Source organism: Microcebus murinus, chromosome 10 (assembly GCF_040939455.1).
Source record: "Microcebus murinus isolate Inina chromosome 10, M.murinus_Inina_mat1.0, whole genome shotgun sequence".
Taxonomy (NCBI): domain Eukaryota; kingdom Metazoa; phylum Chordata; class Mammalia; order Primates; family Cheirogaleidae; genus Microcebus; species Microcebus murinus.
In genome coordinates, this window is record NC_134113.1 from 50,271,059 (window position 1) to 50,287,579 (window position 16,521).

General features: G+C 35.9%; 1 protein-coding gene across 3 annotated transcripts in view; it reads right to left on the reverse strand.

The window, feature by feature from the left end:
• Nucleotides 1-9,440: 9,440 nt before the first annotated feature.
• Nucleotides 9,441-16,521, reverse strand: part of NELL2 (neural EGFL like 2) — a 346,799-nt gene continuing 339,718 nt past the window's right edge. For 2 of the 3 annotated variants that reach the window (XM_012747980.3, XM_012748043.2), the window contains exon 21: nt 9,442-10,176. In XM_012747980.3, the coding sequence (XP_012603434.1) occupies nt 10,126-10,176 (51 nt within the window). In that variant the 3' untranslated portion in view covers nt 9,442-10,125. Of the gene's footprint in view, nt 10,177-16,521 lie in introns of all 3 variants that reach the window. The other variant, XM_076007197.1, reaches the window with a different exon arrangement.

The following is a 16,521-nucleotide window of genomic DNA, read 5'->3' on the forward strand; positions in this document are numbered from 1 at the left end:
TCCAAAATGGATTGGATGGTTTCTGGAGGTTATGAATTTCCCATTTCTGGAATGTGCATAAGCAGCTCTTTAGAGATATAGTAATCTGAGTTTTGAAGAAGTGTAAGAGGTTATAAATCATCAGTGATACATATTAAGCTTCTTTATAATAAAAATGAAAATAAATTATAAAAATAACTGAATATTGAAACATTGGCAAAAATGTGCCAAAATATTTCTAATAATTACACATGTATATCTCATTCTGATGTATAAAAACATCAAAGCACAATAGATACATGAACATAGGACATAAGGAGGCAATTCACACACGATGGAATAAACAACTGGAAATGTTTGACCTCATGATTACTTAAAGAAACCACTTTACACATGTAAAAGGAACACCCTAGAGTACAAAAACTAAATTCATAATATTCAGTGTTAGCAAGGTTGTTTTAAAAATAATTCCACACATTGCTGGGGGCATTGTATGTTGGTACACTCTTTGGACAAGCAATAAAACAAGTTAAACCACATCATATGGAACTATTTATAACTTAGTTCATTAATCTACTCTTGACAATATTGTCTAAGGAAATAACTTACATGATACGAATTACAGTAGCATCTATAGTGAAAAAGTTGGAAATAAACTATAATAAATCAGTGAAATATTTACTACTCATTAAAATTTTATGGACATCTAATAATTTTATTGTAACAACTTTTCCAATGAAATGCTATGCAAAGGTAGAAATAAAATGACAGGCACCATGACTATAACACTGTAAAATGTGTAGGTATATGGACAAAGAGCAAAAAAAAAAAAAAGAATAGTAAAGGTGATAATATGGTGATTATTTTTTCTCTTAAAATTAGTCTTTACCTAGCTAGAGCTGGAACCCATTCTATTAAGTGAAATATTCCAAGAATGGAAAAATAAGCACCACATGTACTCACCAGCAAATTGGTATTAACTGATTAACACCTAAGTGGACATATAGGAATAATATTTATTGGCTGTCGGGCAGGTGGGGGAGAGGGGATGGGTATATACATGCATAATGAATGTGATGTGCACCAACTGGGGGATGGACACACTTGAAGCTCTGACTCAAAGGGGAACGGGGGGGCAAGGACAATATACATAACCTTAACATCTGTACCCCCACAATATGCTGAAAAAAATATATAAAAGAAAAAAGAAAGATAAAAAAAAGATAATTCTACTAAGTGGACACATAGGTGCTACAGTAATAGGGTATTGGGGAGGTGGGAGGGGGGAGGGGGGCGGGTATATACATACATAATGAGTGAGATGTGCACCATCTGGGGGATGGTCATGATGGAGACTCAGACTTTTGGGGGGAGGGGGGGAAATGGGCATTTATTGAAACCTTAAAATCTGTACCCCCATAATATGCCAAAATAAAAAAAAATTAAAAAATTAAAAAAAAAAGATAATTCTACAAAAAAAATTAGTCTTTAAAGGAATAGTATTGCAATAAATAATTAGGAATGGAAACCTTTAAAACATTACTGTGTGTACTTTTTAAAACCATGATTTGATGTCCATACATGCATATGAAAAACTACGTGGCTTAGTTTGGAGAATATAGACACATACATATAGAATAAATTTGCATATGTAATAAATATATATTTATTAATATAAAAATGGCAATATAAATAAAAGTAAACATATTTAATCAATATGTAAATTAAATTTTTTGAATGTGAGAAATAGCATTATTTGGAAATATTTGGAATATAAAGCATAATATAAATAGTAGTAAAATATTAACACTTGAGTTTATGATAAAAAAAATAAAATAAAATAAAATAAATAGTAGTAAAATAGTTATGCACCCATGTACCTGGCACCCTGCCTTTCACCTCTTAGAGATAACCACTATCCTAATTTGATATTTATTATTTCCATGCATTTTAAAATACTTATACTTTCATAAATATATCCCTACCCAAGACACTGGTTATTTTTCACATTTTAAAGTCTTATATAAATGCCTTCTTATGCTTGTGTAGCTGCATCTTGTTGTTTTCTAAACATTGAGACTCACTCATGTTGGTATGTGTAACTCCTATTCATTTTCATTACTGCAGAGTATTCTTAAATATAAACATATTACATTTTGTTTATCAGTGACCTTACTGATTGTCATTTGAGTGGTTTATAGTATTTTTTTATTACAAATAGTCCTGTTATGAACATCTTCTACACAACTTCTTGTACATGGGTATGAGAATTTTTCTCCATCAGTTCTGTTCAATACAACATTTTACAATGATAGGAATGTTCACTGTGCTGTTCTGTAGAGTAGGCCCTAGTCACAGAGTGACTATTGAGCCCTTGAAATGGGACTTATGCAAATGAAGAACTGAATTTTAATTTAATTTAATAATTACAAATGGCAAGTGGCTATACTGCATTGGACACTGTCACTCCAGATCATATACAAACTGCCCTCCAAAGAGGTTTGGAAGTGTGTATAATGTGCGATACTATTACTAACATGCAAGAGTTCCTGTTGTTCCACATGCTCACCAACATTTTGTGTTATCCTACTTTCTAATTTTGTCATTTTTTCCTGATTTTGTTATTGTGGTTTAAATATACATGTACCTGCTTACTAGTGAGCCCAAGCAAATTTTAATATGCTTATTAGTAGTCATTTTGGGGTTTCCTTTCTTGAAAAATACATACATATACATAAATTTTTTTTCTGACCATTTTTTCTATTGGATGCATTGTACTTTTCTTCTTTTTAGGATATACATATATATATATTTTCTGATTACCAACTTTTTGTGACTACATATATGCCACTATCTTTTCTAGTCTACGTGGACTATCTTTTTACTTATTTCATTTTATAGAATTTAACCGTGATTTTATGGTATGTGGTTTTTCAATCTAGGTTTAAATATTCTGAGGCCAAAAATAATTCTGAATTTTTTGCACAAATTTATTTTACTTTTCACATTTAGGTTTTTTACCTAAATGTGACATTGATTTGTATGAAATAAGTATAAACATTTATGTTTTTGTATTCCCATAACCAATTTTCACAGCCCCATTTCTTCAGTGTAACTTGCATCTCATATCAAGTATCCATATGTGCATGGGATAGTTTCTGAGGCCTTGATGTTATTTTATATATATATATATATATATATATATATATATATATATATATATTTGTCACCTAGTTTGTTTATTCCTGCAGCAATGACTCTTAATTCCTATAGCTTTTTACTTTCTTGATATATGGTAGAATAAGTCTCACTTGTCCCCAAATATAATTCTTCAAAATATTCTTGGCTATTCACGGTCATTTTTTTGTGTGTGTAATAGCGTAGAATCACTTTAAAGGAACTTTTTTTTCTTATTAGAACTACAGGGGAGAATTGACATTTTGTGACATTTAGTCTTTCTACCCACTTATTCATTTAATTGGATCATCTTTAATGTTATAATAAACCCTGTAGTTCTCACCATTGCTATCCTATCCAAACCACTCCCACCTTGTCTGAACCTCTGAGGTATGAATGTACCTCTTGCTTCCACGCTCATCAACACCCCCGATGTCCCTACCCTCACCTCTGTCTATTCTCCACACAGAAGCCAAAGTGATCCTTTCACCTGTCAGATTTGGGCACAGCAATGCTCAAAACTCTCTATTGACTCCCATGTCAATAAAACTCCAACCCCGAACCTAGGAGGACCTGACTTGGTCACCGGGCACTCCTCTTTCTGCACCTTCTACAAATTTCAGCTTTCTCACTCCACTCAAGACACACATATAAGTGTGCTCCCTCCTCAGACCTGTACGCACAGGTCCCTCTGCTCCTAAGCCTTTCCCTCCAGGTATGAAGGTCGCACCCTCACTCCAAGTATTTGCTGCAATGCCACTTAATCTTAGAAAGCACTTCCTGCCCACCCTATCTAAATCATCAGCCCTAGCTACAGCATTACCCCAACCCAGCTCAATTTTTCCTCCTAGCACTTATACCTGACACAGCATCTATTCATGTGTTAATTCCTCACGTCCCCATTAGAATGTGTATGGCAAAGATTAGAACCATTGGAGGAGTTTGGAACAGAATCATCTCAGTTACGGTTTCTTGTATTCCTTCTAGTTGCCAGGAGGCTGGGGCAACTCTCCCAAATGTTTTGTCTTTGTACTGGGATTAACTCATTGTTCATAGACTGTTTGCATGATAGATTCTAAAATTGTCATGACATGGCAATAAGGAAATGCTTAGGGATATACTTTATTCAGTGTGGTGCCTGGACATTCCCCTCTGCACCGCCTCTGTTGCAGTGAATTTGGCACATGGTACAGGCCCTTTGCACAGTGCTAGGACAGTGTCTGGTGCATGGCAGGTCCTCAAAAAAGATTTGTTGAATATGGGTCTATATTTTCTCCATAAGGTCATATATCTCTTTCAATAGACTTATTCCTAGATTCCTTATTTTGTTTCTAGAAACTTATTATTTTCTATTATTCTCTCCCCCCATTTATGGCTATGGTTTTGTGACAGAAAAAGAGCATTACTCAAAAATAAACTCAACATAACTTCTACTATTACATAAAGTCACCCTCTTATTCCAGACTGTTTCTCTAAAGCACCTAACACTAGAGATGAAGAGAAGAGCATGTTTTAAATGCAATATAGTGGTGGTGACAGTAGTAAATTGTGCCATCTGTCATTCAGAATAAAGAAGAATGTCAGAATCTGTCATGCAAACAATCTCTATGAACAATGATTTAATCCCAGTACAAAGAAAAAAACGTTTGGGGGAGTTGCCCCAGCCTCCTGGCAACTAGAAGGAATACAAGAAACTGCAACTCAGATGATCCTGTTCCAAACTCATCCGATAGTTCTAATCTTTGCAAATTTATGTCACTACCACTGGGAGCCACAACAGCCCAAGACACTCCCACCTTTCTACCTGCAGGCCTATTAAGGGCAATTACTCTGCAAAGAAATGATAAAGTCCTTTGCGGAAGATACTGACTTCTAGCATGGAAGACGGTGCAATCATGAAAGGTCAGTAAGAGCACAAGGAGCAAACTTCACTGCACCAGCCACTGCAGAGAGGGTGTGTCCAGGTACCACAGTGAACAAAGTATGTACAGGGCATGGCATTCACTTATTGCCTTCAGGGTTCCTTTCGGCATGTATCTCTCAGAGATCAATTTACTGTTGTGCCACAAACACTTTACATTAAAAAAAAAATGACGTCCTCCTCTAAAAGCCGTTGGCATCGTAAGTGCTTAAGCTAACTGGATCAACAGGACTGGGACCGTGCAGGTGTCTGTGGGATGTGCTGACCTTCAGAGGAAGTCCTAACTAGTCAGCAATGTGGAGCCTTGATAGGTGAGCAATGCTTGGTGAACTGAAGCTCATCTTTTATTCAGTACGTGTAATCTCGGCTTTGTTCAGCTGAATAACTTCTGGTACTCCAACACTCTAGAGTATTGACTGCTGTTTTAGAGCTTTGATATACCGTTCATTCCGTAAAGGCAATTACAGGCCGTCTCAACTTTGGCTATAGCTAATCAAGTTACTGGGAGGATGAAAGGGGTTCCATAATACTGCAGTATAATTGAGCAAACCCAGGCCTTTACCAGTATATAAGGCAAAGTAAAAAGGCAATATGGCAGTCGTTTTCAAAGGGAGATAAATGATAAAGGTTACATTAATTGCCAAGAATTATAGTTAAATGTTCTTGTGCTTTTTTTTTTTTTTTCAGGAAAGAGGAAATAAAGGAAATGTAGTGAAGACTATTTCCATAAAGGCCTTCCCTTAAAGGAGCCAAGCAACCTCAAATTATGAGAAATTCTTTATTTCTCCTTCATGTTTGAAGGATATTTTGCAGGATATAATATTCTAGGGTTAAGGTTTTTCTCCTTCAGAATTTTGAACATATCATGCCACTTTCTCCTGGCCTGTAACTAAGAAGTCTGCTGCCAGAGATATTGGATCTCATTTATATGTTATTTTTTTCTTTTTGCTTGCTTTCCTTAGGACCTTTTCTTTATTGGTGAACTTTGGGAGCTTGATTAGTAAACGTCTTGAGACAGCCTTGTTTGGGTTAAATCTGCTTAGTATTCTATGACCTCATTGTATCTGAATATTGATATCTTTCTCCAGGTTTGGAGAGTTCTCTGTTATTTCTTTGAATAAACTTTCTACCCCTCTCTCTCTTTCTACCTCCTCTTTAAGGCCAATAACTCTTAGATTTGCTCTTTTGAGGCTGCTTTCTAGATTTTATAGGTGTGCTTCATTTTTATTTATTCTTTTTTTCTTTTTTCTCTTTTGCGTGTGTATTTTCAAATAGCCTGTCTTCAAGCTCACTAATTCTTTCTTGTGCTTGGTCAATTCTGCTATTGAGAGACTCTGATACATTTCTCAGTTTGTTAATTGAATTCTTAAGCTCTAAGATGTCTGCTGATTTTTAAAAATTATTTCAATTTCTTTGTTAAATTTCTCTGATAGGCTTCTGAATTCCTTCTCTGTGTTGTCTTGAAGTTCATTGAGCTTCTTAAGGCAGCTATTTTGATTCTTTGTCTGAAAGATCACCTGTCTCCATCACTCCAGGATTGGGCACTGGTAACTTATTTAGTTTGTTTGGTGAAGTTGGGTCTTCCTGGGTGTTCTTGATGCTTCTGTATGTTTGTTGATGGTTGGGAACTGAGGAGTTAGGTATTTATTTTAATCTTCACAGCCTGGGCTCATTTGAACCTGTCCTTCTTGGGAAAGCTTTCTGGTACTCAAAGAGAATTGAATGTTGTGGTCTAAGTCTCTGGTCACTGCAGCTGGACCAGCACTTGGGGTGCCCCAAGCCAGGTAATGCTGTGATTCTTATAGACTCCTGGTGGTTTCACCTTGGTGAACTTGGATAAGGCACAAGAGAACTCCCTGGATTACCAGGCAAAGTCTCATTCTCTTCCCTCACTCTCTTGCTGGGCTGCTGGAGTTGAGGGAGGAGCAATATGGGCTCTCCATTGTGGCCACAAGCACCACCTCACATCTGAAGCCAGCCCAGTCTCACCCAAAGCCAGTGGTGACTGTTGCCTGGTTACTTCTGATGTTTATTCAAAGCCCAAGGGCTCTTAAGTCAGCAGGTGGCGAATCCTGCCAGAACTGGGTCCTTCCCTTCAGGGCAGCATGTTTCCCTCTGGCCAAGGGTGAGTCCAGAAATGCCACCCAGGAACTAAGGCCTAGACTCAGGGGCCTCAGGAGTCTGCTTCATACTTCATTTTACTGTGGCTGAGCTGGTCCCCAAGTTGCAAAACAAAGTCTTCTGAGCTCTTTCCTTTCCCCAAGTGGAAGAAGACTCTCCCTGAGCCACGCTGCCTGTAGTTGGGGGAAGGGTGACAAAGGCACTGGCTTGGCTGTAGGTGCTGGTGTCTCACTGGGTCATGTGCACCCCAAGTCCACTGGCTCCCAGTCACCATAGCCACAGGAATTGCCCAAGGACTCAGGTCCTTTATGCCTTAGGAATTTAATCCAGGATCCAGGCTGCTCTTTGCTGGTGGTAAGGCTAGTGGGAACTTCTGCTTTGGGACAGAGGATTTCCCTCTGCCCAGGCTGGCCAAAACACTCCCTCTTGTACACCCTCAAATTAAATTCATGCTTCGTAGTTCTCACTTTCCTGTAATGTTAGTATAACTCAACCATGGCATGTTGCCAGTTACCAGTAGAGTGAGAAACAGAACATTTACCACCTCTTTTTCAAGGAACAAAGTTCTTAAGAAACAATTGATTACTGTTTGCCAGGGCCTGCAGATAAAACAGTAATTCTCCTGGGGATCTACTATTTATGGAATAAACTTTGAAGGAGAAAAAAAATTCAATCTGAACACATTCATTGCTTTAATGGTCCTTGAAAGATCATAGTCTTATTTTTTCCTGTGTTTCTTCTCAACATTATAAGAGAAAGCAGGAGTCTGCAAGCCACCAATATGCTCAGAGCTCTAAAAAGATTCACAAAGGATCTGGAATATGAAATTCCAGCCTTGCTTCTTCTAGAAGGACATAAAATACCTAAATGATGACTATATCTGTGTATGGCTGTACATACTCACATGTACAATGTCTTACTTTCCTCATTTCAGGAAGATGCAATATGAAATCTCAAACTTACATTAGGAAAAAAATCACATTAAAAAAACTTTAATTAAGAGATATCCTCTTGGAAACTAAATTGCTATTTACCATTGCAATATAGATGATAAAAATAAACCTATGGTCTGCTAAAATTTTAAATTAAATGTACAAAGGCTATATTAAAATCATTTATGATAAATTCAGTGAATATAGATACCTGAATCTATACATTTAATAAATATTATACATACCAAAGTATTAAGACAGTTATAAATTACCTTTCAGCTCAGCTCATGTTAGATTTTTTTTCCATAAAAATGATGAGGGGATAGTTAAAAGCAACTTTACCATTTTGTAGCTTGTGGTAGTTATCTCCTGTCCATATCCATTTTTTTCTTTCAAGAAAAATGCCTCTATGCAACCAAAAATAAATTGACAATATTTGTATTTCCTTTTCACCATAGCATAAAACATAAGAAGAGGGCAATATTGGGTTAACTTCCTTTATTGGGTTTCAGCCTGTTTACTCTTTTATTCCCCCTGAGATTCTAGTGCATCAAAAAACTTAATGTGTAATATCATAATCTCTCCTAACATTGGGAGTCTTTAAATTTTTATACCAAAATGTGAAGGACAAATTTATGAAAACATTCGTGGCCTTCACATACTCCCTTCCTTATGCACATCGCTCAGAGTCCTGGCAGGAAACAGATGGCACACTCAAGCTGGCTAATTAAAAAGTTTAACAAAGGGACCATTTATAAAGATGCGACTAGAAATAGAGAAACCAAGAAGAAATAGAGGAGGTACCTCCCAAAGACAGAACAGCCAGAGTTGTTACTATCACTAAGTCAGAAGATGCATGTAGAAAAAGGAAAACGTTATCAGAACCTGGAGAGGGAGGAGGAACAGAGAGAGCCACCTGTCAGCAGATGCAGCCATCAGTAAGGTGACATAGCCAATCATGGCAGTGACCTGGTGGGAAGGTGGCCAGCAGAATAAATATCAAAACGTTCCCTTTGCTTTGCTGCCAGTGTTCCCACTGCAGCATAACTGAAACCAGACAAGAATCAAGAGGACGGAGAACCCATTAAGACAGTCTCTATAGGTCAGCCCTCCAGGACTCAGAGCAAGGTAGAAAAGAAATTGAAGATCCAGAGAGGCAGAACAAAGGTATCCATCACCCCCCATCTTAGGTATATAATTTAGTGAAAATCAACTTTCAGTTTGGAAATAGCATAGTAGGAGTTTTTCATCAGCAGAACTAAAAAGCAATTTGCATGTTGAACCACCTATAAAAAAGAGGAACACCTTAAGCAAGACACTGAGACTCACGCATGTTATAAGGTAAGAGAAATATTTATTTAATTTTGCACAAGAACAAGCTTATACTGAACAAATTCAAACAAATAATATTAAGTGCAGTAAAACAAGGAAATAGGGATGACTTTTCCTGTTAGAAAATATTAAGTAACCATGCCTGTGCATTATTTTTATCATTACAATAACTTGTTTCAGATTTCTTTTCAGAGTGTGTACTGTACATACATGTTATAGCTTCTTTGCTTTACTTCTGAAAATATAATTCAATCACTGCCTTACATTTCATTTTTTTGCAGTGAGGAACCTAACTGATTTGTGAAGATTCTGATCTAGTGGAACATTTTCTGCACCAGTGAAGCTAGAGAGTTTCAAAACTCCAATGGGCTCAGGCTTTCTGTCCAAGGATCAATTCAAGGTGTGTATTCCACACCCATTCTTCTACAAGGCGATGTTGGACACAGCAGAGGCTGTCTTATGGTCTAATTTTGCCCCAATAATTATCCTTTTGTTATTTTCTCAAGCTCCACAAATTTCATAATTGAAAGTTCATTCAGCCATTAGCAAAGCTGCATTTAGCTGCCCACAAATCAACCAATTTAAGTTTTAACTTTTTTTTTTTTTGGTCTTTTTAATGAAAGAACATTCTTTAAACAGAAATCTCCCATGAGACAGTTAACTTCACAGTTCCTGAAGGCACTGTGGATCCACTGAGCAACAGATGTGGCCATTCTAGAAAAAAAAGTGGAAAGAAAAGAGGAGTATGAATTTTTAAGCCATTAGAAAATGCTCACACTTCTTGATTAGTACATACAAACACAACTGTATCATTTATTTCTGCATTCCTGAGAGTTCAATAGCCCAGTCACTTTTCATGACTATTGTAGAACCAATTATTATGCCCAGTTATTTGTGGTAGTTATAGACTGGCTTTATTTACCCCATGGCATCCTCTCATACCACATTTGTTCTTTTATTTATTTATTCACAAAATATGTATGCAGTATATTAAGCAGTAGATATACTAGTAAATAAAGAAGACATGGTCACTTCCCTTATAGGGCAGGGTTTACAGTTCTTGTGTCAAGAAAACTCGTAAGTACCAAGCAAACGTAAAATCAAAACTTGTGAAAAGTACTAGAAAGGTGCTATGGACTGAATGTTTGCGTTCCCTCAAAAATCCTATGTGGAAATCCTAACACCCAATGTGATAATATTAGGAGGTGAAGCCTTTGGGAGGTAAGTAGGGAGTGAGGGTGGAGCTCTCATGAATGGGATTAGTGCCCTTATAAAGATATCAGAGAGCTTGCTCCCTCTTTCTCCGCTCTCTGCCATGTAAGGATACAATGAGAAAATGGCCACCTTCAACCATGAGGGCCTTTGCCAGATACTGATCTGCCAGCAACTTGAATTAGGACTGTGAAAAATGAATTTCTCAGCCTCCAGAACGGTGAGAAATGAATTTCCATTGTTTAAACCTCCTAATCTACAGTATTCTGTTACAGCAGCTCAACTTGACTAAGACAAATAAACTAAGTGGTGTTATGAGATTAATAAAAGACTGGCCAGAGTAGACTTCTCTGTAGAGTTGATATTTGACCACTTTAGTACGAGCGTCGACTATAGTCGATAGCCACCGGTGAACGCACACAGTGACTTTAGCTGACAGCCGTGATATGACTTTTCTCATTTTTCATTTATCAAAATAAAATTGTGAACATTTAAAAATAACGTCACGAAAACATATATGTACATGTTACCTATTCTGATTTATATTACAAGTAAAGCTGCCTGTAAAGTAAAACAACCTTTCAGTGCTTTAAAGCTTTCCTCATCACACAAGAGCAAAACGGATTCGTCGTCAATGCACAGCACAAACTACCCTGCGGACTATGAGTGCCGGCTGTGGGCAAGGGTTCGCGGCCGGTGAGCACCGTACTGAAGTGGTTAAACCAAGACCTGAACACAGCTGCTGGAAAAGGTAGGCCAAAAGCACAGGGAACAGCATGAGGAGGGGCTTTGAAATAGGAAGAGTTTTGTGTAGTTAAGAAACTGAAAAAAAGATCTGGGTAAGAATTTTAAGTTGGAGAAGAAATCAGTATAGAGATGAAATAGGAGAGATAAGAAGGTAAGGGCTAGATATGCATAATTAGTTTTCATAATAAAACAGCAAAACAAGATAGTATAATACAAAGAAGAAAAAATTTCACATCTTATTCATTGATTCCTTGCACTATTAATGTTTTTCAACCAGCTAACTACTACTATTAATAATGTTAATGCCATAACTATAATTATAATGATGATACCATCCTTATACTTCTTGAGTGTGTACTCTGTGTCAGACACTTTGCCAGGCATTTTAAATACATTATCTAATTTCAACCTCACAGTATTCCCAGTGGGTTCACTATTCATAGTTCCGCATTTTATATTCAGAAATTGAAGATCAGAAAGCTTAAATATCACGTCCAAAAATCACACAGCTAATAAATGGTAGAGCTAGGATTAAAACTCAGGCTAGTCTGACTCTAAAATTCACCCTCTATTCTATAGTTTCTCTCAGATAATTGACTTTTGATGATTGAAATGTATTACACTTTAATGTGATAAAATCAGGTGTCTTTGTTTCCATAAGATGAAACTTGCAAAAAAAAAAAAAAAAAAAAAAGGATTTTGATACTCTAGCTTTTGTTGAAGCACACCAAATGAGGGGAAAAGCCAGTATATACCCAAGAAGAATAGTATTGATTTAACCTAATCCTTATCCTTTCTAAATTACTATTAAGCAGAGTTCTTATTCTGGCAGTGAGAGACTCCTCCATCACTTGGACCTTAGTAGCATTTTAAAGCTGTGTCATCATGCTCAGAGGCATAGGTTTTCTGACCATAACCTGATTACACGATTTTTCCTAATTCATTAGACTAATGAAATGATAAGTGTATCAGTTCCTGTATGGATCTGTTTTTTTTTTTTTTTTTTTTTTTTTTTTTTGAGACAGGGTCTCACTCTTTTGCCTGGGCTAGACTACAGGAACATCATCATAGCTTGCTGCAACCTCAAACATCTGGGCTCAAGCAATCCTCCTGCCTCAGTCTCCTGAGTAGCTGGGACTACAGGTGTGTGTCATTACACCTGGATAATTTTTTGTTTACTCTTTTGTAGAGATAGGGGTCTCACTATGTTGCTCAGGCTGGTCTCAAATTCCTGGCCTCAAGTGATACTCTTACCTTAGTGTCCTAAAGTGCTGGGATTACAGGTGTGAGCCAATGTATCCAGCCCTGTATGGTTTTTGAGCAGAAATAGGGATAGGGAATTTCTGGAGCCTTCTACCATTAGTTATGTACAATTATCATTAGAAGCCTATGTGGAAGAAGTCATTAGTATTGTTCCTGTAAGTATGTTTTAGGAAGGGACTGTTTCTTTTCCAAAAATCTTCCTGGAGTGTTTTTCTTACTCCATATCAATATGTTCTGCTATAAAAGGATAAATGCTTTACAAATTATATCCATGACAGCTCCTTAATTATGAAAGAATAGTTTATACATGAATGATTAATAAAATATCCCATTGGAGTTCCAGTTTTAGTAATGGCATAGATTCTTAAGACTAACCCTCCTAGAGATAACACCTATAAAGTTTGGACAAAATATAAAAATAACAATTGAAAGCAATGGAGGAATATTATTAGGCAGACACTGAAGTAGTTTCAATCTTTGAAAAAAGGAAAATGCACTGTGTGAGATTCATTTTTCACTTGGTATTCCCCTTAGGAATAGGGCACTCCCTGTTCTGTGCAGCTTGAGATAACCATAACTCAAGCAGAATGCCAAAATCTTACAGGCCTGAGCTGTCAGTGGACAGCTTGAGGGCTATCAGAGTGTCTGGAAATTAAGGGGGAAATAGCTACAAAAGAGGGAGTGAATCAGCACATAAACTTCCCTCAAATCCTTGGTGGATCCTTGAATTAAAGAAGAGACTCAAAAGAGATAGTCAGAGAGCCACTGTTGAAAGGTTGAAAGATCTGGGCAAAGATTTCAGATGCTGTTTACTGTATAGAGCAGCATTTAAAATCCTTCCAAGTTAGAAAGGATTGACAAACAATTCAAGTTTTCCCTAGACCCTTATCTTTCACCATATATAAAAATCAACTCAAAGTGGATTAAAGGCTTAAAAGACCCAAAACTACAAAACTACTAAAAGAAAACATAGGCGAAATTCTTCAGAATACTGGTTTAGGTACAGATTTTATGGGTAAGACAACAAAAGCACAGGCAACAAAAACAAAAGTGAACAAATGGGGCTATATCAAACCAAAAAGCTTCTTCACAGTAAAGGAAACAACAGCATGAAAAGGTAATCTATTGAATGGGAGAAATATTTGCAAACTATTCATTTGACAAGAGACTAATATCCAGAATATACAAAGAACTCAAAGAACTCAACAGCAAAACCCCCAAATAATCCAGTTAAAAAATGGGCAAAGGATCTGAATAGATATTTCTCAAAAGAAGACATAAAAATAGCCAACAAATATATTTAAAAAATGCTTATCACTAATCATCAGAGAAATGAAAATCAAAACCATAATGAGATATCACCTTACCCCAGTTAGAATGGCTATTATCAAAAAGACAAAAAACGGCAAATGCTGGCACAGATGTGGAGAAAAGGGAACTCTTATACACTGTTGGTGGGATGTAAATTAGTACAGGCATTATGGAAAACTGTATTGGAAGTTTCTTTAAAAACTAAAAATAGAACTACCATATAATCCAGCAGCCTTCTTACTGAGTATTTATGCAAAGAAAAGAAAATTAATATATTGAAGAGATAGTTGTATCCTCATGTTTATTACAGCACTATGCACAATAGTCAAGTATGTTCAAAAGCTAGAAGAGAGGATTTTGAATGTTCCCAACACAAAGAAATGGTAAATGTTTGAGGTGATGAATATCCTAACTATCCCAAATTGATCTTTACATATGATATACATTGATCAAAGTATCACTCTGTACCCCATAAATATGTATAATTACTGTGTGTCAACTAAAAAATAAAAGAAAAACAATCAAATAATTCAAGCTTTCCATTGAAAGCTAAAAAGGGCCATGATTAGGAATAAAGTAATATCTAAGGATTAAGAGATTCACCCTAAAATTAAAGGTAAATATGAAATAGACCCACCTCAAAAGGGTAAAGCCAAGCTCCCATAAGTGTAAGGTGGTTGGCCAGTAATTTATAGAGGAAGCCACGTGGACTTAGGGTCTATTGAACATATCATCCATGATATCCAATATAGTATAAAAATGAATAGACATGTGAAGAAAAACAAAAATATAGCTTCTAATCAAGATAAAAAGTGGTGAATAGAAGGTGACTCAAAGATAATCCAGATGTTTTAATGAGTAAGTAAAGACTGGAAAGTATCTATTTTAAATATATAAAAAGATGATCACGATGAATGAACATACAGCAAATCTCAGGAGAGAGATTTAACTATAAAAAGAAGTAAGTGGAAATTCTGGAACAGAAAAATGTAATATCCAAAAAGAAAAAAAAAATACACTGGATGGACCCAACAGCAGATTAGAGGTGGCAGAAGTAAGAGTCAGTAAAATTGAAGACAAAGCAATAGAAATTACCCAATTTATGAAACAAAGAGAAAAAGACTGAAGTAAAAAATAGAGCTTTGGTGACCTATAGGATAATTAAACAATCTAAACACATGTGTAATTGAAGTCCCAGAAAACTGGGAGAGAGAAAATGTGACAGACAAAATATTTAACGAAACAATGGCTCAACTTTTCTCAAGTTTTTGTGAAATAACATCAACTTAGATATCCAAAAATCTCAGCAAACACCAAGAAGATAAAGACAAAAAACATGAGATCTAACTGCATCATAGTTAATCTGGTAAAAACCAAGCACAGAAAATTGTCAAAGGAGACAGAGAGGTAGAAAAGACATATTGCATACAAGAAAAGAAAAATACAAATGATAGCTGAAACAGAAACAATGGAAACTAGAAAACAATAGAATATTGAATCTATGGCACATTGGGGGGATAGAGGGGGGACAGGGGCAATATTTGTAACTGTAACAATATTTGTACCCCCATAATATGATGAAACAAAAGGAAGAAAAAAAAATAAAGTGCTTGGAACAAATCTGTCAATCCTGAATTTCACATGCAGTAAAAATATCATTCAAAAATAAAGACACTTTCTGATAAATGAGAGAGTATGTTACCATCAGGCCTGCAATATGGAAAATACTAAAGGAAGTTACTCAAATTGAAGGGAAATGACACCAGATGGAGAATCCAATATGCAGGAAGAAATGAAAAGAACCAGAAATGGTAAAAACAATAGTTCCTCCTTAGCTGCAGTTTCACTTTCTGAGGTTTCAGTTACCTGTGGTCAACTGTGGTCCAAAAATAGGTGAGTGTGGTACAATAAGATATTGTGTGTGTGTGTGTGAGAGAGAGAGAGAGAGAGAGAGCACTCACATGTTTTATTACAGTATATTGTTACTTTTTATTATTGTTGTTAATCTCTCACCATACCTAATTTATAAATTAAACTTTATGATAGGTATGTATGCATAGGAGAAAACATAGTATATATAGGTTCAGTACTGTTGCAATTTCAGGCATCTACTTGAGGTCTTGGAGCATGTCCCCTGCAGATAAGGGGGACTACTGTATGTGGATAAATATGAAATATGCCATTTTTCTCTTAATTTCCTTAAAAGATATAAAACTGATTAAAGCAAAAATAGTAACATGGAATTGTGAAATTTATACTGTATAGAGTTGTAAAAAATATGATTACTGTAGCATAAAGGCTGAAAATTATACTATTGCAAAATTCTTACATTTTATATGAATAGTATAATATTAAATCTAATCATAATAAGCTAATAACATATATTGTAATCCCTAGGACAATAAATAGAATAATACTATAAAGAGTTATAGTTTAAAATCCAAAAGAACAATTGAAATAGAATAAAATAAGAAATGTTATTAAATAAAAACAAGGCAGAAATAGATGAATAGGGGCATAAAATAT